Below are 21893 nucleotides of genomic sequence, written 5' to 3' on the forward strand. Positions count from 1 at the left end.
GCTTGTTCCAGCAGCCAGTGCATCAACACTGGAATCACGCGGCTGAAATCCCGGGGTGATTTACCCTGAAATCAGCAGTCAGGTAGGCAGTGGGTGTTTACTCTCCAGGGCCCTCCTCCAGGGTACTCAGGGTATGGATGAAACAATAGGACAAGAGGAAGAGAAAGGGCTTTATGCCTTAAGAACTTCCTGCCTCCTTGCAAATCTGAGGGCGAGATTAAATGTCGGAGATCAGTTTTTCTCACCCACTCTCCCAACAGCACTAGGTTCTGGGGAATGTCAGTCAGCGTCTCTTGGGAGTGTGAAAGTCACGGTGAGGTGGACAGGGCAGGTCCTCTCCCCCTTTTGCTGAGAAGAAGCCTAAAGACGTCTGCCATCCCAGCTGGGCTGTCGCAGGGGCCGAGGGGGAACTCCGTCCTCAGCAACAAACTCAGCCCTCTTGTCATCCCCACTCACAGCCCTCCTGCAGTCTCTTGGCATGAATTCCCTCCTGGAGATACCACACCGGTTGTGACCAGCCTCTTTCTGATCATCCACTGCCCCCAAGGAGAGGGACTCCATCCTCCCTGATTCCTGGCACGGCCTGACACTTTGAGCTATTCCAGGCCGTTCTTATTTGGAGATTAAATTACCCCTACTGCTCCCTTCCAGAGTCAAGAGGAGAAGACGTGTGCTGCATAAAGACCCTGAAGCCGGGGGTCCAGACAGCTGTTGCCTCTTCCCCTCCGGCCAGGTCAGGGCCCAGAGAGGCAGCTCTGCAAGCTCAGCCTCCCCAGGCTGGCTGGGAGCAGGCAGTCTCTGCGCCTGCGGGGACTTCTGCCCGGCAGCCCTGTTTCCTCATACCTGAGCCGTCTGCCGCCACGCACCACTCCCAGCCTGAGCACACTATTTAAGGCCAGCACACGAGAGCTGGCTGTGAGTCACAGCTCCGGGAGGGCAGCAGCAGCTCCACGTCCCCCAGCAGCCAGCACAACGAGGGAAGGGACCCTTCCCCTCACCATGGCTTCCCTGGGGCAGATCATCTTCTGGAGGTAGTGTACTCTTCTCTAGCTTAGCTGGTGAAGGGAATAGGGCTGAGGTCTTTAGCAGGGTTGCTGAGGACTCCTGGGCTACCTGTACCCTTATCCGACCCAGCATTGGGCTGGCAAGAAGCCTGGCCAGACCTGAGCCTCACCGGACTTGATTGAGCATCACACCCCAACCACTCAGGGCACTTATTCAGGGGTAGGCTGGTTTTCTGCCATGGAGAGCTGGCGCCTGCGCAGGCAGCTCTGGATCAGGGAACCCGAGCAGCTCTCGGGCTAAGCGCTCCTTGAGACATCGAGGCTCTTGGTGGGGGTGGGGGGCACTGAGCAGGGTGGCATGGGGCTGCGTGCTGGGAGGGAAGGACACCAGTGACTAATGATGGGAGGGATGTAGGGGAGCTCACTATGCGGTCCCTGGGATGAAGCAGGTGAGCATTCTCTGACCTCCTCTGGGGGTGTGACTTCCCAGTACTGCTGCGTAACCTGCACCAACACCCTCCCTCCACCCCCAGCTCCAGGATGGGGTCCCTAGTTCTTCCGGGACTCCTTGGGGAGGAGACCCCTGCAGCTGCTGCTGAGAATGCAGGCCTTTGTTAAGGCCCCAGAGTCTGCTCACCCTGGGGGCTGGGGCGGAGCAAGGCAGGACACAGGAAGAAAGAGCATTGGAGGCACAAATGCAGAAGGCAGTAGAGCTGATGGACTGGAGAATCCAAAGCTGAGAGCAGGGGCGAGCCTAGACCCCCATCATGAAGAAAGGAGAAAGCCTGTCCCTTATGTTTTGCTCCTCTCACTTAGCTACCTCTAGCTGCTTCTTTTCCCCTCAGGACATCACTTCCTTTTCTGCAAAGAAAGAGATGGAAAGTGAAGGAAGGGTTTTCCTGAGAGGGTTGGTGATTCATTGTTCGTCACAACTCATGATGGTGTTTGGGAAGACAGGAAGGCTGGTACCTGTTGGTTCTGGGCATTGTTAGAGAGACCAGTCCTCTCATTTCGTGGTGTTTTTTCTAGTGAGAGGGAAAAGAACAGAGGGAAGGAGGAAAGGAAAGCTCAGATGAACAGTAAAGTTTGTCGAGATGTTGAAGGAATATTGTTTTGCAGTGCAGCCTGGAAAACTCTCTCCCTTCAAACAGAATGGCAGCTCCATCCCTTGTGTCTATCTGGAATAGCTAGTCCTGCAACAGGGGTTGGGGCTGGGGGGCTCTGTGTGGCCAGTAAGGGTGCTGGGCAGTACTTCCCTTCTTGTGGCTGGTAAGAACACTCTGCTCCCAGGAGAAGCAGCAGGTCGTGGAGGGCATCCATTGGGGCTTTTCTGCCCTGCAAGAACACCCCAGGAAGCACTGACGTCAGAGGAACTGGTATTTTGCCAGCACCTTTTTTCTCCATGCCCTGGGCTAGGTGCCATACAGAAGCCTCCTTTAATCCTCACCAGAGCCCATGAGAGTTCATCATTGCCTCAGAGAAGTTAAGTCATGGGCTTGAGGCCACACAGCGTGCAGGGGACAGGGCAGCATTTAAATCCACTCTACCTAATTCTGAAACCCAAGCTCTGTCCTCTGGGCCATGCTTGTCCCCACCCCCGTCCCTGACCTGCCTGTCCCAGCTTCCCCCACCCCCCACCCCCATTCCTCCATTCTGGTTCTATAGATGTGAAACACTCCTCATGCAACAAGTGACTCTGTTGTTCTAAAGATGGATGTGTGGGCTTTCTAATAATACATTACAACCAGCCTGACTGGTTTGGTGGGAGGATTAGCAGGAAGTGGGTGTTCAAAATGCATATTCCCCCACCCTTCAGAGACCAAATGGAATCCACAGAGGCTCCTCTTGTTGGCCCCAGCATGCCTCATTAGCTATTTATGCTCTGCAATTGCAAGAGCAATGACAAGCCATGGAGCAGCAGAGCTTTTGTGCAAAGAGGCTACTGGGAAGAGGGTCAATGGGTGGGCTTGGTGGGAAGCAGGGTCTGGAGAATTCATCCCAGGGAACCATGGGAGCCCACTTGAGGGAACCCAGGGTCTACTCTTGGCCCGCAAACCCTCTTTCTTTGCCACAATTTTCTTAATTCATAATAATTCCTTTTGCTGAGGCAATCATGACCGTTGGTGATGTGGGAGAGCTTATGAGAGGGCTTGATGGTAGATTACTCTCTTAAATAATTACCGGAGAGCCTAATACCTTCAAATCTCGTGCTCAAAGATGAATGCCACTCTGGGATGAAATACCGATGTGCGGTTTCTATTATGCCTGACCTCCTTAGTATATTTAAGCACTATGTGATCAGAATTTTCCTCCCCTCTTCCCATTATAGCTGTCAACAGGAACAGCATTTGCCCATGGGACAGTTGTTGAGTACCTGCTAGGAGTCCAAGGGTGGAAAATTCATGACCCCTGCTCACTGAGGTTATGTTCTGATCAACAACATTAACTGAGTACCTACTATATGTGGGGTGTTGGACTAGGGACTGGGGAAAAAGGAGCTAAGACCTTGATGAGATTATAGCCTAATGAGGAGAAGGATTCCCAGACAGATCATTCCAACCTGCTCTTCATAGGTCAAGAGATAATAAGAGCAGGAGGCAACAGCAGAAATTCACTAACCTGAGGTTTGGGAGAAAGTTTCCTAAGCCAGGTGATGGCTGGATTAAGTCTTAAAGGATGAGTTAGTGTGATCCAGATGAAGAAGGGTGGGAAGAACACTGTGCAGAGGAAAGAATAGAATAGAATAGAACTCATGAGCCAGCATGGGGTGTTGGAAAGCTACAAGCTACTCTCCTAGCATCATCATTAGTGTATAAAGCATGAGGCAGGGAGCTCTGGGATGAAACAGGAGAGGCAGATCCAGGTCATGTTTAGGCCTTATCTGCCAGGCTCAAAGTTAGGAATTTGTTGTTGTGATGAGGAGCCAATGAAGGCTCTCAAGCAGGAGAATCTTGGTGGGTTTCCTCTTAGGTGGGCTACTCCAGATACCTCTGTGGTAGGAGAATGGATATGAAGGCCTTGAGCCTGGAGGCCAGGAGAAACAGTTGTGGTCCAAAGTATAAGAAATAATGAGGACTTCAAGTAGAGAATGATAGCGGGGAGCTACAGGGGAAGATCAATTCCAGAAAGGTTTAGAACTTAAAATCAGTGATATATGATAAATGAATGGAGGGACAGGTAGGGTGGTGCAGAGTAGGAGTAGGTGAGGCAAAGGGCGGAGTCTGGAATGCCCCCCGCCCCCGTTTTTGTACTGCACAGAGTGAATAGAGAAGAGTGAGGAGAGATGAGAGTTAGCTAACTCGGGTATATGATGAATCTGAAGTTCCCCTGGGACCTCTAGCTGGAGATGTTCAACAGGCAGTGGAAGGCATGCAGCTGAAACCAAGAGAAGCCAGGCCTGGAGATAGCAACTGAGAGTCAAGGACTCCCAGGCAGGGAATGATCGATCACCTGGCATGTCTTCTAAGGAAAGCACATAGAGAGGGGTAAGGAGGCAGGGATGGGAAACTAAAGAAAACCAAATTTTAAGGGTGGGCAGAGGAAGAGGAGTCAAAGAAAGAACTGGGAGTCCATGGTGGGAAAGGTAGAGAAGAGACCAGGATAGATAAGTCTCAGGGATGTCAACGGAGAAAAGTTTCATAGAGGTCCCGGGGCTGGAAGGGGTGTCCTTTAGGCTCAGTAAGGTCTGGTGCTGATAAAGATCCAATCCTGATAAAAATACGGCCTATGCAACATTTCGGCAAAACGCACATGGGTATGCTCAGACAATGAAGAGAACACACTGCCAAGCAGACCCTGCACCCCAACGAGGCCAAGAAGGGGCGGGAACGGCTCTCAGTCTAGCCTGAAGAAGGGCTCATGGGTGCCCAGTCAGCAGAGAACACCAGATAGCTGGAGCATGTGATAGCTGTCCTTCCTGAAATCAGAGACACAACTGTAGCAGCAATGCGGCTCAGCTGGACAAAGTTCACATTTTTGTTTTGCTTTCCCTCCCGCCATCCTCCCCTCTCCTCCCTCCTTGCCTTCTTTACTTTTCCCTGGATTCTTCATCTAGTCTTATTCTGACTCTTCCGTTAGAAGACTGGGGGAAATCACCAGCAACAATTGGATTAATGAAGACCTGTCAAAGGAAGGAAGTTACTAGTGGAGAAAGAGCAGGAATCTTTTTACCGGAGAAAGGTGCATGAAACACAAAATGAGGGAGGCTAGAATAAGAGAGCCCAAGCAGCTTTGCTCTCTAGTCTTGGTTTCCCATTGTCCCTGAGTTTTCAAGCTGGTGGTTGGCTCAAACATACCAGACGTTAATGGCCAGAGAAAACAGCGTTTGGCAGCACAATGAAAGTTTGCCTGATGAGAAAATCGTGAAAGATCTGGCTTGGGGAAGATCTCAGCACAGGGCATGATGATACTTGAAACCCCACTGAGGGATGAGATGGGCCCAACTTTCAGACTCTCTGAGCCTACAAAATCTAAGGCTTCAGGCTCCAACCCCCATGAACAGAACAGGAAGTTACAAAATGAGATAAAACTGCACATTAGAAGAAAGACTTAAACAGGCACCTGTATTCCTGTCCCTATCAGAAGTACATGCTTTTGAGCCGGCCCTCTTTCCCTATCTCCACCTCTTCAACACCCCTCTCCTTCAGTGTCCAGCTCAAGTGGTATTTCCACTTTGAAGTCTTTCTGGATCTTTCAGGTTGCAGTCAATTGCTCCTTTTATGTTCGTGGTTGGCCATGTTGATGGATTTCTATTCCTGGTGCTCATCTGTTTCGCTCCATACGGTTGGCCCCTTGAGGGTCTGGCCTTTGTCTTGTTCACCATTGTATGAAGGCAATGTAACACCATGGCTACATATCTGGGCTCTGGGATCAGACCATCTTGATGAAGTTCTAGAACCTAGGTGAGGTTCGGTGGGCTGAGGTCCGGAGCTGATGACCAAGAAAGAATTCTTGAGACATCTTTGGTGCAAAATGGTGGTTTATTAAAGCACAGGGACAGGACCCATGGGCAGGAAGAGCTGCTGCCCCGGGTTTTGAGGGATGGCAGGTTGCCGTTCGGGGGTGTGAATGGATGGGAGATTCTTGGTGGGGTGTTATGATCCTGCTGTCATTTACATTCCCTTCTATCTCAGCCTCCTCCAGTTTATGGTGGGGAGGGAGACATTAGGGCTTCAGGAACTGAGAGTTATTTGCCTCTGGAAATTTGTGCTATTGATAAGGTAACCTCCCTGTTTAGGTCTCTAGGACATCTGTAGAGCAAGGGAGATTCCTGTTCTGCAGGATTGCGATCCCTGCAAGTTAACTATTTATCGTTTTATGGCAGTCAGGGGTGCCTGAGGAATGTTACACATATGGAGGGGAGCTGGTGGAGAGGGGTGCAAGGCGCCAGCTTTTGCTTTGTCTTCAGCCAGCCTCCTGCTCCCTCATGAATCTGGGTTCAAATCCTATCACCTTGAATGCTTATCCCACTGGAATTAGTCTGACTAACTAGCCTCTATAAATCTCAATTTCCCTATCTGTAAGATGGGATGGCAGTAGGACCTAACTCCTAGGGCTATGTGAATGACATGTGATGATTGTATGTCTGGCACATCCTAAGAGCTCTATAAATCTTAGCTATTGCTAGAATGAATCATTACTTGCAATTCCACAATGCTCAATACATGACTAGCTCTCTGTAAGACCTTATTAACCTCAACTCCATGACCCCACTGGCCCTCCTGTCCCTTGAATAGATGTTCTTGTAAGATTATACTTTGGCTAAATCATGAATGGGATCCTCCAAAGACAGTTAACTCTAACAACACTCTAGAGAATGGTCAGAGTTTTCTAGATTCTTGTTTTGAAAAAAAAAAAAAAAATCAAGACCACCTCGCCTTCTATTGTTTATGAGACTGATACATAATCTGTCTTTCAACCTGAGAATGTCTGGCTATGGAGATCTGACTAAGCACTAGGTAATGGTTAACTAGCTAAACCACCTCACACTCCTAATTATCTCCATTTCACAGATCCAAATGTTGAGGCAAGACGACTTGCTCAGTGTCTCCCAGCCAGCCAATGGCAGGAACCAACTGGTTCCCACTGGACCTCCATACTGACTGTTTTTAGAAGAGTATCTTTATAATTAGCACTTACTCTTCTGCCACTTGAAGCAAAACCCATCTCGTACTGCAAAGCTCACTTCCTCTGGGACAAGAGACTGCCAGGGTTCTTAACCATGGAGGAAGGAGCTGTCCTCAGAGCAGGCTGGCGCCCATGGATTATGCGTCCCTGGTTTGTGTTATTTCAAGTAGCACACATCTACCTGAGCTCTAGATGAATGAGCTGAGGAGGAAAACGTGACTAAAACTCAGGGAGAATTTCATGCTTTCAGAACTTGAAAATTCAGACAATACACCCCCTCATTTTATTGTTGAGACAATGAAAATAAATTGCGTGACTTGCCCAAGGGTTATGCAGTTTTAGAAAAGTGAGTACAAAAGAGCTCTTTCAACAATCCTGTATTGCTCAGTGTCCCTAGGTTGGATGGCAGCCAACCACGATTTACCCAAACAGCAAGGCTCCCCGAACTGGGGGGACCAAAGCTTCCTCCACATTTACCTTTGACATATGGAAGGAGTAGAAATAATGTTGGTACTAGAATTAAGCTAATGTGTGTTCATATTCAGCTCTCCACTTCTTAGCTGTGTGACCTCAAGTTATGTCACTTAACCCCTCTGTGTCTTCATTTCCTCCCCCATTCAACTGAGGTTAATAACAGTACCTACCTCACACAGTTGTGCTAACCCCTGGAAGGGTTAGCGCTTTATGTAGGAGTTACTCTTACTCAATTATTCCCTGCTACTCTTTTTACAGAATAACAAAGTGATTTGGAGGGAGGGAAAGGAAGGACACGTCCGGCAGTAGCAGATGGGTTTAAGGGACCTCAGCATCTGAATTGTTCTGGGGTTTGAGTCAACTGGAGATACCTTCTTTCCTAGTCCTTGTTTTGTGAGAATATGGGAACATCCCTGGCCACCCCAGTGACAACACACTCTACAAAACACTCCAAATCAATCTCCAGACAGCAGTGGTGGGAACACCACCTGAGCCTGTTAGAAATGCAAATTATTTTCGGTAGCGCTCCCCCAAGACCTATTGATTCACAGCCTGGGGGTGGGGCCCCAGCAATGTGGAGTAACAAGCCACCCAGCTGATGTTGATCAGCTCTAGAAGCTGTAATAGCGTTCTGTCTGTGCTCCTTGATCCCTCGGGGAAAGCACGAGGATTTAACCCAGGCAGAGATAAATTTCACCTGCAATCATTTATCATCCCACATTCCTCCTTAAGAAAGGTCCTAAAGAGGGACAGATGGGCCTTGATGAAAACAAAGGGAAAAACATGAAGTTTCTGCAGGTAAGAAACCCAGGTCATATTTCTCTTTATATTAGCTTTCCGCAATCCCAAACCATCTGCCTGGACCATCTCGGATTTACTAGCCCATCACTTCCAAATGTATTCCTACTACTCCCAGCACAGCAGTAATGGGAGAAAGGGCAGACGGTTTCCCCTCTTTCTTTTTCCGCAGATTTAAAATGAAAAATTTCATAGAATAAAAACCATGAAAGATTTAAGAAAGGGAGAGAGAAGCATCCGTAAAATTTAAGGGTATTGAATTGTCTCTTTTAGCTTCCTAAGGGCTCCTCATTGTGCTGTCTCCTACCCCTAACCCAGAATGGCCATTTCATACCTCTCTTCTCTTCAGTCCTCCTGCAGGTCCCCTCCTCCCCGCCACCTCCTGCCCCAGTCTCAGATGATTATCTTGCTGTATCCTTCAGAGAAAATAGGAGTCAGCAGATAGTACTCATCTTTCCATTCCCAAAACTACAGGCTATACTCACTTGTGCCCTTTTTCTCTGCCTCCCTTCCTGATACGGAGGATGAGCCCAGCTCCCATCAAAGGGCAACCCCTCTGTGCCCTGGGTCCATGGGATCCATCTGGATCTCGCCTGCTGCTCGAGAATGCCTCTGCCAGCCAGCATCCACTGTCCTCCACCCACCAGCCCCCCCTTCCCCGCCTTCTTTTATCCCTGTCAGCATGCAGCCCACAGGCAGCGTTTGCTACTTTCGAGGGGAAAGCCTCTCTCAGCCTTACAGCCTCTCCAGCTCCCACCCCAGGTCTGTTTTCCCTTCTTAGCAATCTTGCCGGAAGCACTGTCTGGAGTTACTGATCTGAGATTTGCGGTGTCACGAAAGGAATACGATGTGGTTCCCAGCACAACTTAAAGCCCGGCTGCCACTTTCTAGCAATGTGGCCTTGGGCGGGTTATTGATTCTCTCAGTGTCTGGGTTCCTCCTCTGTAAAACGAGGGTGATGTTAGAATCTGCATAAAACGACCTGAGAACTTTGTGAATTAATACGTATAGAGCACTTAGCAGACCCTTACTGTAAACCACGATTTTGTCCCCTCTATACCAAGGTATTGCTTCTGTTAGTGCCAAACCTAATGTGGACTTCTCTGTACCTATTTTCGCAACAGCATTCAATGCAGATGTCCCACTACCTACTTTTGGATTTCTTTTCTTGGTTTCCATGATACTACACTTTCCTGATTTCACACCCTCCTTCCTCTGTGATATTGGTGTGGTCTCTTGGGGTTCACCTCTGCTTTTCAATGCCTAGTCCTGGTTTGGGATGGTTACAAGTTCCTCTGCTGCCCCATGCAACTGGAAATCAACCAGGATCTTCCTCCGGGAACCTGCTCTGGTATGAGGACTTTCAGTCATTTCTGATACTTGATGATTGGTTCTACTCTGCTAAAAAGCCTCAGGGTCCAGGAACAAAATATAATGGTATAGGGACAATCATCCTTTAAAGGGGCTGGCATCAGCTTCGGGATTGGGGTAGAGTCCCATAAAGATGCTAAGGTAAGTCGTGTACTAGCAAGTGCTCTGTAGGAAGATGGCCATAATGGGCCACCCTTCCTGGAAATAGCCTCAGTGCCTAGCAGGATTCCCCCATATGCCTGCTTCTCATTCTGCTCAACCTATTATCCTGTCGCATCAGAGCAAGATGGAATCCAAGCAACATGCACGACTCAAACACCTCATAATCTCTGTGTTTAAGTACCTAATACAGTGATTCCCAAAGTGAGGCCAAAGGACACTGATACAGCAACAAAATTTTCCCCCGAAGAGTTTTGTAGTCAAGCAAGTTTGGAAGTGCTGAATCTTATTAGGCTGGATCATATGAAATTGTCAATGTTCCATTGTTTCTGATCTACAGAAATGGTAATTTCAAAAGGCTCAACCTAAAATGTACTCTTCTGGGACATTCATTTAGGCATAGTAGCATATTAAAGTCCTAAAGGTAAAGAAATCTGTTTGATTATGATTGATGCAATGTTATGAAATTGTAATCCTTCTGAAAATAATACTTATTAATAAACATCAGGACACACTTTGGGAGTCTAGGGGCCAGAGTAATTAGGAAAGAACAGAAGTCATGAATAGAAAAAAGCACATTAACGTGGGAGCTAATATAATACCACACCAATATCACAGAGCTAGGGAGCAGCATCAGGGCTGAGCAAATGCACAAGAGGAAAAGAATAGGCTGGTATTTTCCATCCCGGGAATGCCCGCCCAGCTTTGATATTCAAAGTCCTATTTTTCAGACCTTCCCCTTATACATTAATTCTTCCCTGATGAACCTTCTTCCAAATAGACTTGTTTGTAACTGACACCTGCCCTTTGCTTCCTCCTAAAGTAGAGGGAGGACTCATGAGGTGACATCAATGGCTCACCCCATATTCCTCAAGTGACAAATACTAAATAATCATGGGTATTATTTTGACTGCCCTCTCATTACTATAATTATTAATTAGTTCATCTTTTCCGGGTATATCATCGTCCTGGCTCAGGAGTGTTCATCTAATTTGCTTACAACAGTGAGGTGAGTTCAGCTAATCTGGACACGGGAATGAGTCTCAGCCCGGCAGCTGGTGCCCCAGGGAGCATCTCACATACGCTCTAGAAAGAAAGTGGGCACTTAGCCAGGTTTGAATTTTTTGCTCTCTGGGCGCCAGAGCCAAATGCCCCTGACAGAGGATGAACTCCCTGGACAGGGCAGATTCGGGTAGAAAAGAGTACACGGGCTTGGCCAGGACTAAATCCTCAGGGGCTTCCATCCTCCCCAACCCCTGTCCCACTGTCTGGAGTTCTTCCCCTGAGTCATTTGTATGCTACCTAATGCCCATCACAGTGACCAACCCTCCGTGGAGTGACGAGGTTTCTGGACATTTGTCAGCCCCTGCGGTCATCCAGCAGGTGTTAGGGGCAGGCAGGTATTATCTAATATTCTGGGGAAGAGGAGGAGAGTTGATAGTAGGGTGTTGCTTCCCTAGGAGAGGAGAGAGTTCATTAAAGTTATTAATTGTAGCCTGGCGGGACTTAAGTGACCTTAAATGGGGCCCTGACAGTTTTGTGTCCTGTGATGGAAGACACGGCCCACAGTGGGCATGCTTACAAAAGCAGTGCTTAGCCTATCGGGGGCATCACTACAAACATTTGGTCGCCAGGAAGGGTAAAAACCAGCCTTTTGGATTTCTCATGATGTAACTCAAAACAAAAGCCTTTGATTTAAGGATGCTGAAAGAGCAAACACGGGTAAGGCTTGAACAGGCCACATGGTCTCTCAGATCCTCACCTCTCATTTGTCTTCTACCCGTAGAAGTCAAATGACCTTCGTAATATTTGGGGAGCTCTGGGAGCGGCAGGATGGGAAGGGGCACGGATGCTGCCACTTCTCTTCGGCTGCATGATAGAAAGGAAGAGGGTGGGATTAGAACCAGAGGGACCTGACTCAGCTCCCCTTTCCAAATCTATACTGTGTAATATGCCGGTCACTTAATTTCCCCTGTTAAGTAAGGACAACAAATGGACAGCCCCAAACCTCCTTGGGGATCAAAGGTAATTAGGCACAATAGATTATCATAACAGTGACATTGACCGCAACACATAGCTCTCTTGCATTACTTACATGTCTACATCTTTCATTAGAAGTTGCCTCACCCATTTGAAGAAGATAACTTTTATTTTTTATTAGTTTTTTTTTTTTTTTAATTTACTTGACAGAGCAAGCATACGTAGGCAGAGAGGGGCAGGCAGAGGGAGTGGGAGAAGCAGGCTCCCTGCTGAGCAGAGAGCCCGATGCGGGGCTGATCCCAGGACCCTGGGATCATGACCTGAGTTGAAGGCAGATGCTTAACCAACTGAACCACCCAGGCGCCCCAAGAAGATAACTGTTAAAAAGCACCAAGACCCATATACCGGGGACTTTAAAATAGGCAGAAATATTAAAAGCAACGGTCATACAGGACTTACCGTTCATTTCCTTTTGAGTTACATCATGAGAAATCCAAAAGGCTGGTCATACAGGACTTACCGTTCATTTCCTTCAAAGAATCTGTCCATGTTAGGGATGTAGCCCCACACTGTGGCTCTCTCAGTCAATTCTGGTGGCAGCCTTCTTGTGGGATCACCTTACACTCCCACAACCTTATAATCATGGCCTCCTGTATTGGGTTCTTCCTGTGTCAATACAGTTCCACAAGTTCTGCATACATTACTGATTAATTTAACAAGTATTTATTGATCATCTTTTTTGTACTTGGTGCCAGAGTCCCTAGGGTTACAGTCATGTACCAGCATCACTCAGAGTACAGATGAGAAGAGACAGATAGATAAGCACATAATTAAAAACAGTACTCGACATGCCATTGCAGACCAGTTTCAGAACGCTTTGAAATCGACTTCTAATCCAGTGTTGGTTATTAGAGAGCATCCGAAGGTGGCTTCTGAATGGGTATTAGTGAAGCAAGGAGAAGTGGGAAGAACATCCAGGCCAAGTGCAAGGTCCACAGGGTGAAGCAGGTGGGAAGGCGAGTGGGAAGGGAGAGCCGGGGCCAGAGCGGCCCCTGGAGAGACCAGCGCGGGCTAGATCTAACCTCAACAAATGAAGAGGTTGGCTTTTATCCTCCCATTCTGCAGCTGAGTAAATTCAGGCTTAGGGTGCTGTGAGAAAGTAAAGGGAGAGGTTTGGGGGAAAGGCTAGAAGATGTGCAAAACCAGCAGAGGAGATCAAATCACCTATGAGAACGGTTTTCAAATGAGTGAGAAGACAGCATGAGGTCAGGAAGCCCCTGGTTAACGGCAGGACTGTGTGAGGCCCGTTACTGATCCTTTCTGCAAGGGACCGTGAATTTCACTACTTAACCATTATCACAACTGTTAAATATAATATACACAAAGGGAGTTAAAAGCAGATTCTAGATCTATCTGTCTCCGAAGTCTATACCCTTTCCTAATTTAGAAAGAAATTTATTTTATTGTTAATGCTAAGAATAAGTGGTTGGAGCAACTGGAGAAGTCAGGGTGCCCCGGGCTGGTGGCCAGGTGACTCTGATGAGGTCAGTCCCTTTAGGTCCAAAGACTTGATGGCTATACTGTGTCAGAGCCCAGCTCCCCAGGAGCCTCAATGTCAAAACCTCAAAAGCCATGTTCCGCTGTCTTTCTTTAAAAGTCCTTCGAAATAAAACTATGTCAGCAAAGAGGGATATTGGTATGAGAAGAGGTGTTTTGATACTGTAAAGCTATCAGGTTCTTGGTCCTTTTGTACTTTTTTCCTTAAACAGGTCCCCCCAAACTTCTGTGCTTAAACTGTAGGAGAAGATTAAAATTTTAAAAGTTTTGGGGTGCCTGGTTGTCTTCGTTGGTGGAACGTGTGACTCTTGATTCTAGGGTTGTGGGTTCAAGTCCCACACTGGGTGTAGAGATACTTAAAAATAAAATCTTGAAAAAAAACTTCAAAAGCTTTTGACCATGACCAAAACTGGGGGAAAAAAGAAAAAGATATTGGGTTACGGACATTGGGGAGGGTATGTGCTATGGTGAGTGCTGTGAAGTGTGTAAGCAGGATGATTCACAGACCTGTACCCCTGAAACAAATAATATATTATGTGTTAATTAAAAAGAAAAGAAAAGATAAATCTGGCTGTTTTCTCATGTTTCCAGGTTGTCATTTTCTCATAGACAAATTCCTAGATCAACAAAATGCTCGATTTTCATAGATTTAGCAAATAGGTAATTATCGTTGCCCTAATACTGACCCCAACGTATTCCATTTATTCTAATAAAGGTGTTACCTGAATGCAAATGCTAATTTTCCAAGGCAAAAAATATGGGGTCTATGAGAGAATCTGTTTGATATGTGTATAGAGGATCTTGCTAGCTTCCTACCCTTAAGGCAAGTACAATTGTAAAGTAGTAGGTTGCAAGATGCTGGGTTTTCTCTGGCAATTCCCCAAAGAGGCCAAACTGTGAAGGAAGTGTTTTTTATTTATCTGAAAATTCTGGGGGCTCCTGGTGCTGCTTCCCACCTGGGCTTCCTAGAACTGAGGCTGTTCTCAAGCCATCGTGCCCGGCAGGTGTGAACAGCCGATCATGTTAGGAACACATCTGCTCACTTAAAATGAAGGCAAACCAGTTGTGGGTAACTAGCCCGTATGCACTGGGTCCCCTCTCTGACTCTGCCAGTGTAAACCACTGACCCATGAAACTGTTTTAACTGTTTCTGTTTTAATAGCATCACATTGAAAGACTGTTCACTCACTGTCGGAAAGACAGGTCAAACCTGAAGAAAATAGTGGTTTCTTTGCAAAACGTGTTTTCCTTATTTGTTTTACTTATGCAATGTGGGATTAGTGTGGAAACTTTGGGAAATACAGAAAAGCATGGAAGAAAAAAATATCAAAATCCGTATCCTCTCTAACTGAGGGATAATCAATGTTATTGTGTCCTTCCAGTCTCTTTCCTCATTATTTGTATTTAATAAATGATATCATACAGTGCATATTATCTTAGAAACTTTCAGGACGCCTGCTTGGTGCCATGGGTGGAGATCCGACCCTTGACCTCAAGGTCATGAGTAGAAGCCCCACGCCAGGTGTGGAGATTACATAAAGAACATGAAATCTTAAAAAAGAAATTACTTTCTTTTTTTCCTTTTTTTAAAGATTGTATTTATTTATTTGACAGAGAGGGATCACAAGTAGGCAGAGAGGCAGACAGAGAGAGAAGGGGAAGCACGAGCACGCTCCCCGCTGAGCAGAGAGCCCGATGTGGGGCTCTATCCCAGGACCCAGAGATCATGACCTGAGCTGAAGGCAGAGGCCCAACCCACTGAGCCACCCAGGCACCCCAAGAAAACTACTTTCTATTTACTGGCTTTGGGAATATGTCTCATATAAATAAATATTCTTGGGTGATGTGATTCTTCACAACTACATAATATCGCCTCTAATAATGAAAATTAATTCATTCACTCAGTTCTCTGTTCTCGGACATGTAGGTTGTTTTCAATGACTAGCCTGCAATTACTGTGTTAATTTTAACTAACCTTTTAGTTGCCATCTCTAAGAATGCATCTTTTTTGTTCTTTAGAATGAGTTCTTAGAAGTAGAATTACTGGGGGCGTCTGGGTGGCACAGTCACTAAGTGTCTGCCTTCGGCTCAGGTCATGATCCCAGGGTCCTGGGATTGAGCCCCACATGGGGCTCTCTGCTGGGGAAGTGGGGGCTGGAATCCTCCCCTTCCCCTGCTTGTGTTCCCTCTCCCACTGTCTCTTTCTCTGTCAAATAAAGAAAATCTTTAAAAAAAAAAAAAAAGAAGTTGAATTACTGGATGGAAGCTTGCTAGGTACATTGTAAGGCTTTTGATACACGTGAACAAATTATCCCCCTCCTCACCCTAAAGTGTGCATCAACTCACACCCCTGCCAGCCATCTAGATTCCCCAAAATAATAATGTCTGCCTAGGCCTTTTCTAGGACCAGCACTAACACTTGCCAATGTTTTGAAAAAGAAAATGTCAAATTTTGTATCTAATGTTCCCACTTTTTCCCATTTCTGAGGCTTTCTTTTTCATGCCTTACCCGCCTTCTTAATTTACTGGCCGACCCTACTGTCAATAAAATATCTAATACTCATTTACACCCAGGTCTCAGTGACTAATGAGATAAAATATTATACTATACATTTTAATCAGGCACAAAACCAAAGGGCTAAATTTCTTATAGGGTTTCACTTTATTATCAAGCTACTGATGGCACAGACTGTGGAGTAGAGAAAGCCCTAGAGGTGGTAAAACAGAGGGTCAGCTGTTCCCCTAACCCCCCAGGGCTGCCCTTTGCCAAGTCTCTCATGTGGAGTGACAGAGGAAACCATGAAATACTCACAGCCTCTTCCTTCTCGACCCAACCCCTCAGGAAAATCTTGGGTGTTTTCTGCTGAGTCTCCCCCAACCCTCCAGCTCATGAAGAATTCAGTGGAGTCAACCCTGCAGAGAACACTGAGAAAGGTCTAAGAGAGAGGAGGGAGGATTTGCTGGTGAGAATAGACTTAAAGTAATGAGGGACAAGAGACCAGGGAGTGGACTTCAGAGAGTTTCAGGGAAATTTCAAGAAGGAAGAGCTTGGGTTAGCTCATAAAGAGGATAGAAGTTGCAAAAGAGGATTTTTTAAAAGAAGTTTTGCTATGCATTGTCCATGTAATGCCCTTGATGTTTTCCTGGATGTCCAATGGTTTCAGTGAAAGTTTTCCATTGGGTTGGTATTTCTTTGATGGTGACACTGCCAAAAACTGGATCACAGGATATTTGGGCTTTCCATAGGTTATAATGAGATCATGTCTTTGGGGGCACCTGGGTGGCTCAGTCAGTTAAGTGTCTGACTCTTGATCTCAGCTGGGGTCTTGATCTCAGGGTTGTGAGATCGAGCCCCATGTGAGGCTCCAAGAGGAGCCTGCTTTTAAAAAAAGATGAAAAAATTTCGTGTCTTTGGAATGAGACAATATTTATGCGTAATAATGAAAAGCTGCTTTCTGAATGTGCATTTATATTTAGCTACTCATTTTAATTATTCATATAAAATCTTTCCCAAAAAGTTATTTAAGGAGAGATAACCCTGAAATAAAATATGGACTGCCATTCAGTTGGGCTGCCTCCTGGACGTATTTTGGCTCGGTAGAAGAAAAATACATTCCAAAATCAGAACAGCTCAGTCTGGTATTTATCAAATGCTTACGATGAGTCAGGCCCTGTGTCTGACACTTAGGGGAATAAATGTGACTGATATATTGATTCAGCATGACCAGTAGGTTCTAATCAAAGCGAAATTTTATTTTTCTCTCTCTCTGACCTTTTAAAGTGCACTCAGTAGGGAAATACATGACGAAATTTCTGAGCGCTCCGATGAAAACTTGGCCTCTTCCCCAGTGGGCTGATGTGCCCGCAGCCCCCCGGTCCTGGGAAGGGGCACTTCTCACATGACTCAATGCTCAGGTCCCCTCCCCTGCCCTCCTCCAAGTATTCTACTGGTGAGGGCTCGTCATGACTCCAGGGTATCTGGCCTGATGGACAAACTTACGTATGTAGGCCTTGCCTCACACAAGGGCAAATGACCTCCAAATGCAGCCCTGTGTTCCTTCTGCCCCCTATGTTCCCTATGTGAACCCCTGTCTCTGTCTCTTTCTCCCTCACTGACCTGTTCTAGACCACATTAAATTTCTCAAGTGTGATTTAGGGTCTAGCTCATGGTGTCTCCAGCACACACCAACTGTGTGCTTGGTGCATTGATGATGCACAGGAGTTATGTCCTCAGAAACAACCTCACGAATCTGAGCCCCTTTTATATCCTTCATCTGATTGAGGTGTCTCAGAATCATGGAACTGGCTATCAATGCTCCCCTTTTAAAAATCTGCAGAGAGGCGTGGGATCTTGCTTTGGTATTCTGTCTCTATTGTATCTTGGAGCCCCAGCTGAAACTTTCAACTCAACGTCCTATGATGCAAAAAGGACCAGAGACAGTGCCTGCTATTGAGAAGTTTGGTGGAGGCCAGAGGAGACACAAATGTGTAAACAGATCATTTCAATGTGATGTGACAAGCATCGGGACAGAAACGTGTACTGGGGACAGCAAGGACACGGAGACAGCTTCTGATACAAATGGTCGCCACTTTCCCTCAAACATTATCTGGAGGAAAGCCATACGCAAAAGAATGAGGAGTCCATGTGGCTTACATGGGAGCTCAAAGAACGTGGTGTTCGCCTGGGAACCTCATGCTTCACAACAAAAGCTACTGAGGTGTCCTCCCATTGCCCAAGTGCCTGGCGAAATGAAAAAGATGACAGGTTTGCAGAAATAGCGTGTAATTGGTTAAAGTAGCTAGGAAGAGGATCCTTTTCTAAGTGTTTGAAAGGAGGCCCAGAAATCATGGCAGCCCAATGTAAAAATAGTAATCCTCTCGGAATCTGCCTTGAGATAGTGGAGACACGGGGCAGGTTCTGGGGCCAAGGCGGCTCCGTGACATCTGTGAACGCAAAGGAGATGTCTCCCCACGCACAGCCCCGGCTGCCAGCGGTAGAGAAGGCCAATAAACACCCTTGTCCTCTGAATCTACCTTCTCATTCTCTGCACATTCTCTCCCCTCCAATTCTTTCTTTTCCTTCGCAATAAATAGCTCATCGAACTTTCTCAGCCCCCAACCCCAACCCAAAACCTGGCGATACACAATTCTCAGGAAAATACTGAACAGCTAAGAATGAGCTTGCTTGTCCAAGGCTGCTGAGGCAAGAGGAAAGGATGCTGTGAGCAGTTCGGGCCTCCACTGAAGCTTATGCTTCTGAGTCCAGAACCCCGGAAATGTCCCATCCAGCTGTCCAAACAGGTCCAATCCACTTCCCACACTGAGAACACCCCACCATGGCCACACGTCCACAGGCCAGTTATGTTTTTAGTTATTTTAACTCTTGTCCCTCCGAGCCATTGACAGCCCAGAAATTCAAGTCCTTATGAATCCATACTACCCCTTTCAGACCTCTCATACATGTCAAACCACTGTTCCCATTTTAGGAAGGATCGCCCCCACAACCCGAGACCATTTAGAAGAAGTGAAGCAGAATGTCATGTCCAGGGTATCCCCAACCCCGTTAGACTCGGACTCCTCTGGCAGCCTCTGGAAACCTCCTCTGGGAGAATGGTGCTGGCTTTCACTGCGTAGTAGGAAACCCGGCCGGATGGAGAAGTTCCTACATCTCCACCAGTCATCCCTGCCTCTTGTCTTCTGCAGCCCTTTCCCACCCCGGTCTGCACTGCCCCATCCCCAAGGCCATCCTGAGTTTCTTCTCAGCTCTGGTGGCCACCGGAATGGTCCTATTTGACTGAAATGTGATCTTCCATCCTTGATTTGGGGCAGAGATGCCTAGAAAGGGGGAAGAAACTAAGAAGCTATTATAAATATGAAACAAACAAGGCTAGTTTCTTATCCTGACTTCTGAAATCTAAGTCAAGGTCGATGTGGCTGGTGCAGCTTTAAGGAATCTGACATCACTTCCTTTTCTCATCTCCATCTAGCCTCCTGAGAAACAAAGCTAATCAGTTTCTAGACCAAGGGATAAATCGGGGAGGCATTTCCCCCAGGCCTGGTAGGATTCTTGGTCTTCAACAGAATCTGCTTCTAACTGTCCCCGCAGGAGACCTTCCTCTCCTGACTCCACCCTCCACCCCTTTGACCTGGAGAACAACCCAGTTTGTAATCACCATCACCCTCTTCTGCACGTGGGCCCTGGCCTCATGGGAGAGGAAAGGATTATAATATTTTTAGATCCTCTGCTCTTACAGGCCAGACTCTATCCTATAGGTGTTATATATATACTACGAAGAAAGTCACCAAGGGAAGAAGGTCATTCCCTCCCTGGCCTTCAACTATTTCTCCCCTGAATTCAGAGCATTAAAAAGATGGTAATGGTACCCACTAATGCCCCACCAACCAGCAAGTAATTCAAAGTACCAAAGGTACAAAACCTTAACACACACACACACAAATGTATATACAAGTTAAAATTAAACCACTTCCCTCCAGCGTTCCTGGTTGAAGGACACACTGAAACTTAACTGATCTCTGGTCCCATTGTGAGTGTTGGTTAGGGGTAGGAGGGACGGGTTGCCCTTCCGGCTGTGCTGATGCCACAAGGTCATGCTCACAAAGAACCCAGGACTGCCTGGGCTTTAGGCGCTGCCCAATAAAGATTGCTTTGGCCCATCTCTGGACGTTCTGCTAGCTTGGACCCCTGTCACTTGTTTCTCTAACTAGTTCAATGTTGCCCGACACGAATTCTCTGGATGACCATGAAGACTGATTCTACCCCGCAGCGGAAGTATAAATCTTATTTTTCCATTTTCGTGGCATCATCTACTAATCTGTCAATCGGGCACGAAGCCTTCATGTTGGGTGCCATATTCCCTCCAAGTCATATCCGTGTCTGTAATATCCGCTGGGCACTAGAGCTATTCTTCCCATCCTGCGTTTCCTGTTCTCTCAGCACACTGAAGATATCATTCCATCATTTTTTTCTGGCATCCCTTGTGGCTTCAGAAAGCAAGCTATTAGTTTGTCATTCCTTTCCGGGTAAATGTCTTTTCTCTCTTCTCGCTTCTAGGACCATTTTGGTCTTTGCTCATCAGAGGCATTATGAAGTCACCGGTAGCTTTTATTAGCCCTACTTGAGCTTCACTGAGCTTCCTGAATCCTCATCAATACTAAAAAAATACATCTTACATCAATACTAAAAAAATACTCAGTCTTCTCCTCGGGTATTGCCTCTCTCTCCCTTTCTTTACCTCCGATCAGATATATCTTAAAATTTCTCATTTTGGCCTTGGAGTGTCTTACCCTCTTTTGCACATTTTTCATCTTGTTGTTTCCCTCTACCGCCTCATGTGACAATTCTTCAATTCTCACTCGTGCTTAACCGAGTCTCCCCTCCAGTTGTATGCAGTCGTAACTTAAGAAGCTTCAGTGATTTGTTTTTCGTTTCTAGACACTCTGTATGGCTGTCTTTCAAACCTTTATCCGGTCAGATTGCATCTCTTGCTCCTTCCTCAAGCATCTCATTCCCTCCTTCCTTCATTTGAACACACTGAAAAGCCTTATTTTATATTCTGTACTCCGTGTTTTCAGTATCTGACATCTTTTCACTCCAAATCTGCTGCTTGTTTCTACCAGTTCTTATTCATGGTAACTTTCTCCTTGTGATTTTTTAAAAAAATTTATTGATTTATTTGACAGAGAGAGACACAGCAAGAGAGGGAACACAAGCAGGAGGAGTGAGAGAGGGAGACGCAGCCTTCCCGTGAGCAGGGAGCCTGATGTGGGACTCGATCCCACGGCTCCAGGATCATGACCTGAGCTGAAAGCAGATGCTTAACGACTGAGCCACCCAGGCACCTCTTCCTTGTGATTTTTTATTACAAGCTTATATAGTTGGGGGAATTTCAGTAGATGAAATCCGTTGAGGCTTGGACTGAGAGCATATATCTTCAGAGAAGGTTTGCCATTGTTTCTATGAAGACTTGGTCCATTAGCAATGAGGAACCCTTTCCACTTGATTCTTTAGTTTAGGTTCCTTGGGAACTGGAGGCCTTGTGAAATCAGGACGCAGACCTGCTTGACAACTGGCTGGTATACACACCATCTCAGGGTAGGGTTGCTTTCTCTTCCCCCGAAAACCGAGACCAGATGAGGTGGTCATGCTTTGGAGGAACAGGGGTCCTGGATTATGTGAATCTCCAATTCAGAGTCCCCAGCTTCTGTGGCCCCTTAGCTTTGTCACTATCTTCTGCACACTCTTAGGTTGGTAACTTTTGGCCACTGGAAGTCATGGACAACCACTGTGCGCAGTGCAGTGCTGCCTCCTACCTGTCTGGATTCAGGAGTTTCCTTCGTTTTTAGCCTTTGACTCTGCAAACTTCTACTCTCTTGCCAGCAAAACCAGTTTTCAAAAAACACGTG

The 21893-nt window shown here is 46.6% G+C and overlaps 1 protein-coding gene across 2 annotated transcripts in view; it reads left to right on the forward strand.

Annotated features, from left to right (window-relative positions):
- The first annotated feature begins 879 nt into the window (after positions 1–879).
- The window catches only part of VTCN1 (V-set domain containing T cell activation inhibitor 1), a 57404-nt gene continuing 36390 nt past the window's right edge, over positions 880–21893 (forward strand). Inside the window, exon 1 of one of the 2 annotated variants that reach the window (XM_045081860.1) lies at positions 880–1031. In XM_045081860.1, coding sequence (XP_044937795.1) covers positions 1000–1031 — 32 coding nt within the window. In that variant the 5' untranslated portion in view covers positions 880–999. The remainder of the gene's footprint in view (positions 1032–21893) is intronic. The other variant, XM_045081859.1, reaches the window with a different exon arrangement.

This window comes from Mustela putorius, unplaced genomic scaffold (genome assembly GCF_011764305.1).
Source record: "Mustela putorius furo isolate JIRA1106 unplaced genomic scaffold, ASM1176430v1.1 tig00000585_pilon_pilon_pilon, whole genome shotgun sequence".
Lineage (NCBI taxonomy): Eukaryota > Metazoa > Chordata > Mammalia > Carnivora > Mustelidae > Mustela > Mustela putorius.